The sequence below is a fragment of the Epinephelus moara genome, chromosome 10 (assembly GCF_006386435.1).
Source record: "Epinephelus moara isolate mb chromosome 10, YSFRI_EMoa_1.0, whole genome shotgun sequence".
Taxonomy (NCBI): Eukaryota; Metazoa; Chordata; class Actinopteri; order Perciformes; family Serranidae; genus Epinephelus; species Epinephelus moara.
Window position 1 is genome coordinate 20,639,694 of NC_065515.1, and position 6,508 is coordinate 20,646,201.

At 45.0% G+C, this 6,508-nt stretch overlaps 1 protein-coding gene across 8 annotated transcripts in view; it reads left to right on the plus strand.

The window, feature by feature from the left end:
* The window catches only part of LOC126396484 (ephrin type-B receptor 3-like), a 62,339-nt gene extending 57,465 nt beyond the window's left edge, over positions 1–4,874 (plus strand). For 6 of the 8 annotated variants that reach the window (XM_050054598.1, XM_050054601.1, XM_050054600.1 and 3 more), the window contains exons 15-16: positions 1,043–1,198; positions 3,336–4,874. In XM_050054598.1, coding sequence (XP_049910555.1) covers positions 1,043–1,198; positions 3,336–3,444 — 265 coding nt within the window. In that variant the 3' untranslated portion in view covers positions 3,445–4,874. The remainder of the gene's footprint in view (positions 1–1,042; positions 1,199–3,335) is intronic. The other 2 variants (XM_050054604.1, XM_050054605.1) reach the window with 1 other exon arrangement.
* The last annotated feature ends 1,634 nt before the right edge of the window (positions 4,875–6,508 follow it).

A 6,508-nucleotide genomic window follows, 5' to 3' on the forward strand; every position in this document is an offset into this window, starting at 1 on the left:
ACACACACATGATGCGCAGTCATCAGGTTCATGAGTCTGTCCGATCATGCAACCACACACACACACACACATGGGAACAGCATCAGATATTTCTTTACTCTCATGAAACAAAAGCAAAATGTCTTTCCATCTCTGTGAGACTGTGTTGCACACATCCTCTTGATGATGTTCCAGAACATATGCGCATGTGTTCAAACACACCCTGATGAAGATGTACTGTAAATGCATCAACAATTTACTAGAAAGCACGCGGCTTACAACCTACTCGTTAAGCTCATGTTCATACAGGGAGCCCAGATCTGATTTGAGCTGACTGGGAAAAACCACATGGAATCCAATCTTCCCAGATCAGTTTTAAACCACATTTGTATGTGGTTTCAAAGTGCAGCTCATACAACCACTCAGATTCAATTTCAAGTGGAGTTTTTTTTCTGTTTTGTCAGTCCCCGTGCAGCACAGTGACATCTCATTTAAAAAATAGAAGAACCAACAAATAGGAAAATAGCTATCCAGATGTGTCCAGGGTTTAAAATAGGAAACACGTTCTGCATTCTTACATCACTGATCCTGCCAGGTGAATGTTTTCTTGACCAAAGCTGTGGTCACTGTGACACCTGTTGTTGAAATAAGAGCATTTTATTATAGTTTCTTAACACAGAACTGATCTGGTTCCTTGTAAATTTCAATGTGTGTAGTCATCATTGACGATCAGAGATCGGCATCTGCTCTGTGAACACACATCACCTTGCCTCACCAGCTGCAGCACCACCACCCATGCCTCCAGCCAGTCCCTCCACAGTCATAAAAATGACCCCCCCTCACCCACCCACCTACCCACCCACCCCCCCTGCACACAACTCCTTACACGAGGAGGAGAGGAGAGGGGAGAAAAGAGGAGGAGAGGTGGAGAAATGGAGAGGTGGCGCTCGGCCGGGGGGCGTTTGGGGGTGAGGTTGGCCGGTAGAGGCAGTAGAGTGACGACCTTAACCCTCTCTCTCTCTCTGTTTCTCTTTCTCCCTCCTCCCTCCTCTCCTCGATGTAGGGTATCCCAGCCCTTGCTTGACCGCTGCGTACCAGACTATACCACTTTCACCACTGTGGGGGACTGGCTGGACGCCATCAAGATGAGCCGCTACCGTGACAACTTCGTCAACGCTGGATTTGCTTCCTTTGACCTGGTGGCCCAGATGACAGCAGAGTGAGTGGAGAGGGAGACGAGGCAGCTAATCAGGCCTAACGTGATTGACTGCTCTGAGTTTGAGAGTCAAATTAATGTTATACAGATTGACCTTGAGGGAATAAAAATAGTCTGGTGGCCAAGTGAAACATGATAAGACGTGGAAAGGCGGTTTTGAATAGGCTCAGACGTCAAAGGAATAACAGACGTAAAGCAAACAAAGGAAAGCACATTTCACTATGTCACTATTTATACAATGTGTATTTACTTTTCAGAAATACATTTGTTGTGCTATGGAGATGAATCGTGCTATGATGACTTTTAGTTTTCCTCTTGTGAGTTCCAGTATTTATGTGCACATACTGTAGCTCCTAAAGGCTTAAGAAGGAAAACATGAGGTTCACTGGGGGCAGGAGTATGAAAAGAAAAAAGATCCTCCATGCTTTCCCTGTAATTTGGTATGTAATTGACCAATCGGGACAGGTTTGCTCTCGGGGAGGATAATCAGGAGAAGACTAATAAAACTCACCTCCTTTAGAAGCGAACAAATACTCACACACACAATCGACAAATAAGCAATTCAGTAGCGTAGCACCGTTTTTCAGCACGCACCCGTCGCTTCTTCCTTAACGACGATCTCCAGTTGACCTTGACGACTCGCCCACCGTCTGCCGTGTTTACCAACAGGAAATGATGTAATGGAAGTCATGGAAATTGGAGGCCAGTGATGATCAAATAAATGAATTTGGATTATAATGATAAATAAATTATCCTCATTAGCTGCATAATAGGCAATGGAGGTGGGGGTAATTTGTTTCAATTTGGCCGGGCTGACAGGTGTGGTGTACTGTGGCTCTCTGTTGCCCTTAATGGCCAGTAATTCCTCTAATGGTGCCCATTTATTATCATTTCATCCTCCATCGCTGCACTGATGGGGATGGCGAAATATGAAAAAAAAAACAGAAAAACACTATTTATTTGTGTGAAATTGCGGTGATGCACCCTTATTTGGCTTCGGAGTGGATGGCCGTGCAGCGTGGATTTGTGTGTATGTGTGTGCACATGTTTGCATTTGCTAATGTGTAAGTTTAGGTGCACGCGTTTGCACTAAAATGGATGGGGCCACGAAGCCATTGAGACAAGCAGAGTGTGTGGTGTCTGCGTGTTATATTAGATTAGCCAGTATTTGTGTGTGTGTGTGCGCGTTGGAGTAAACGGAGAGGACGTAGACTGTGGCAGAGCCCCAACAGCCAGCTAATCGCGGCTCCAGACGCCGTCCGCTCTCTCCTCGGCTATCGACTGGGGAAATCAAACAAGCGAGCGGAAAAGAGAGGTTCTCGTGATATAATTGTACAGCGTTAAACCAACATGGCCATGATGATTAGATTATGCCGTCTGACTAATGACGGCCGAAGCAGGTGCGCTCTCCCAGGCCTGTTTAAGGGTGTAGTAATGTCAATTGTATGTCAACATTTTCACATTTTCCCACTGCACCCTCAACCTGAGGTTAAGGCTCTCTACTTACTCTAAAGATCACACCGTAGCTGCTGTGAGCCCTCGGCTAAAAGACTCATTTACACTTTCCACTCTTATTTGCTGTATCGAGTATTTTTAAGCGCTGAGGAATGTTGTGCAACAGCGGCCAAGTAAAAGCTGATTTACTGACATATAGACCCATTCTAAGCATGAATGACAGGCTGCTAACTGACTAATCTGTCTAGTATCTTTCAAAAAAACCCCTCTGCTTCCCCGTTTCTGTAGCTAAGTGGCAGGCTGGTGTGGACTCTGTGAAGTCTGCCAGCTGCCGAACAGTAGCTAAGTATGCTCTTTAATCATTAACTATCACATTATGGCCCTCTGACTCCCCTCCTCTCGCCCACCTGCCGAGCAACAGAAGTATGCTGCATTAAAACCAACATTCACTATAGCTGGATGAGTGTCCCCATTTTGTTGACATACCCTCTGGAAGCCATTTTACGGGTGATTGCCAAGGTGCTCGCCTGTCCCTGTTCCCACCTGGTAGAGCGTGTGTTTACTTACGGGTGAAAAGTGAAATCTGCGCTTCAACTTCAGACATGTGATGTTTGTCTGCTTGTGTTTTTTTTTTATGACTGAGCCACCTGTTCTTATTTTCTTCTCCTTTCTTCTCACTCCACAGGGACCTGCTGCGGATAGGGGTAACGTTGGCCGGCCATCAGAAGAAGATTCTTGGTAGCATTCAGGACATGAGACTACAGATGAACCAAACACTTCCTGTCCAGGTGTGAGCGAACGGGACACACAGACCGATGCAGTCGAAGGACAGCCAGACAGGAAAAGGGGGGAGGAACTGTGCCAGAGAGAGCCATTGGAAAACCCTAGCTGCCTGACCCATCTCTGCCAATTAGACGCTATGAAACTGGCTTGCAGTGCCTCTGACTATTTTTTTTTCTTTATTTCACTACCACTTCCATTTCCTGTTCCTGCTTTTTTTGTTATGCGTCATTGTTTCTTTTTCCATCCAATCAGAATTTGTGTGTTTTTTTTGAAAGAGGAAGAAAAGTTAACCCCCTTTATATCCCATGCGTGCCTCACCAGCTCTGGTGTGGGTTGACGTTTGCATGCATGTGTGTTTTAGTGAGGTTGGCCTTAGCCCTGTAACTGAAATGTCACACTCTAATCCTCACGCAAGAGCCCCTCCCCGTGACCTCTCGACCCAGCTTTGATGGACGTTATACATAGTGAAGAATGAACACCCTGGTGTAAAAAAGGTGGACAAACGTTCACGCAAAAAAAAAGACCCCGAAACAAAAACACGGAGGTGTTTCAGACCCACAGGAGACAGAGGACTATTCTTCCCCTGATAGAAGTTGTTTTACTGTGCACGTTTGTGTCGTTCTCCATCTTCATATTGAAGGTGTGTTATCTTAGGGCACTTGCTGGAGAAGGGTGAGGTGGTGGAAGAGGATTTATGATGGGCTGGGGTCAAAGGTCAAGAGGATGACAGAGGTCAAATAGGTCAAAAGGAAGGCAGCCACATTTTTGGACACTTGTTTTGGCTGCTGAATCCTCAATAGGTCACCAGATGACCTCTTGCCCCTGACCTGAAGTGACTCAGGATAGCTCCACAGCTTGGGATCACCTGCTCATCAAGTGTGTTTCTACACATGAAAAAAATGTTTTATTTTTGTTTGTCCACACACATTTTTTTCCTTCTTCTTTTTTTTTTTGGCTTTCTTACACATTTTTTGGGAGATTTGTGGTTTCAAAATGGCCGGTCAAACCTGAGTACCCCCTGTTGGACACTTTCTGTGACTGAGGGGGAGACAAGGACTGTGGCAACACTATAGAAAGACCACTTGGCCTTTTGTGTGCGTTTTTGTATGTGTGCGTGCGCATGTGTGCGTGTATGTGTGATTAAGTGTGCTTGGATGTGCGGGTGTGTCAAGTTGCACACAAGTATACTGTACAATACAGCTTCCGCTATTTGCCACCGTGGAGAATTAACGCATGAACTGAACCGTGACATGGAGCAAATATATCTGAAACAATTACGCTATATTCTGTGGACAACTGTTAAACATCCTTTTTTTATTGAATCCAAAAAAATGAACTTAGGACTTACATATATATATATATGAAATTATATATATATGCACCATGCAGAAACTGAGAGAAACCACGATGGACACCTTACTTTCTACTTACTATTATCTGGATNCCCCCCCCCCCCCCTGCCCCCGCCCCCTCCCACCCCCACCAACACCCAGATGGACTGTATTTGGGACAGTGGACTTGGAACAATCAGAAGGAAGCGAAACTCCAAGAGGATTCACCTAATGAATTGATGAATATTAAACAAAAGAAATTGCATATAAATTGGATATTGTATTTTTGTTGTTGTTCTAAACAGCCTGTACATGTTTTGTAACAAAAATACGATAAATAACAAAAGAAAAATGGTGTTTTGACAAAAATGGAAGTGTTGTTGTGAAATGTTTGATTCAGAGTGATATAAGCAGGAAGCAAAACGAGAAGAGAGACGATGGGGGGAAAAGTCTGGAGGTAGAGAGGAAGAGACGAACAACACCCATGGTTAGACTGCTGGTAGTGACACGTGGCCCTTTTGCTCTCCGTCCATTGTTGTGTGAGTGTCTGTGTAGGTGTGTTCAAGTCTGTGTGTGTGCCACCTGAACTGGATATTAAGCTTCCCCAATCCATTTTCATTCTCGACACAAAGAGCATCTGTGAAGCACTGAGCTGTTACTAATCGTCTTTTAGGCACATTTTCTTTCCAACTTTAAACCACTCAGCAGCCTCCCTGTGGTTTACCTACGTTCTAATTTTACTTTTTTACCGCCACCTCCAACAACGGGATCCTCTCACCCATCTAATGTTGGACTGTTAAGGGGGAAGGTCAGAGATGATGCAGCCTACTTGCCAATCATTTCAATCACCTCAGCGGCAGAGTGCCATCGCTAGACCTGCGGTTTGCCCCCCCTGCAACAGGATCCTCATCAGAGGATCCAGAGCTGTCAGGAGAAACCTATTGGTCTTTGTCTGTCAGGTCGATTAATGCAGCAGCCAATCTGGCATTGCGAGGATGCGAGCGCGCAGCGAGCGCAGACATACGGCGGGCTGACCTATCATTATCTCTCTTCATTTCCTGTCTGGCCTGCAATCATCCTGTCTCAGCTCGGGCTGCTGCGTGATTAGTACAGTGCAGGATCAACAGCCCTGGCACGCAGACAGCCAAAATCTGCAGACCCCCTCATCCTAAATGATAGCAGCTGCATCACGGAGACCATACTATTTGCACTTCTCACAGAGGGGTGTTTGAAGGTAGCGGATTAAGGGATGGGGCTGCACCACTGGTGTGATCTTCCAGACAGGCTCCATATTGTTTGGGTTGGAGCTGATCAATGCAATATGTGAATATTATTAGTTAGGTGTGTAATGATAGCGTGATGTTAGTGGCCATGCAGTGTCTTTCCATATTACTTTTGTCAGCCTCTTTTAAGTCCCTTCAAAAGCCATGGGGGATATTATGCAAAGCCCTGTTTTATATTGTTTCATCTTATTCCACATAGACTTTTTCACTACTGCTAGTATACTCTGTAAAGGGCTTACTAACCTGTAACAGTTGTAGTACACAATCCAGTGGTAATTTGACTGTTGTGTGCTCAAACTACACAGGAAATAAGCCTCATATCCTTAAATTGTTTTCATCAGTGTCAGTGCAGATTTCTGATACAATGGCTGAGAATCAGAAGCGCAGGTATCGTCAACATGATTTGTTACCATGATAAGAAAGTGTCGAAAGTGCCTGTTAGATGAGCAAACAGTTTCTTT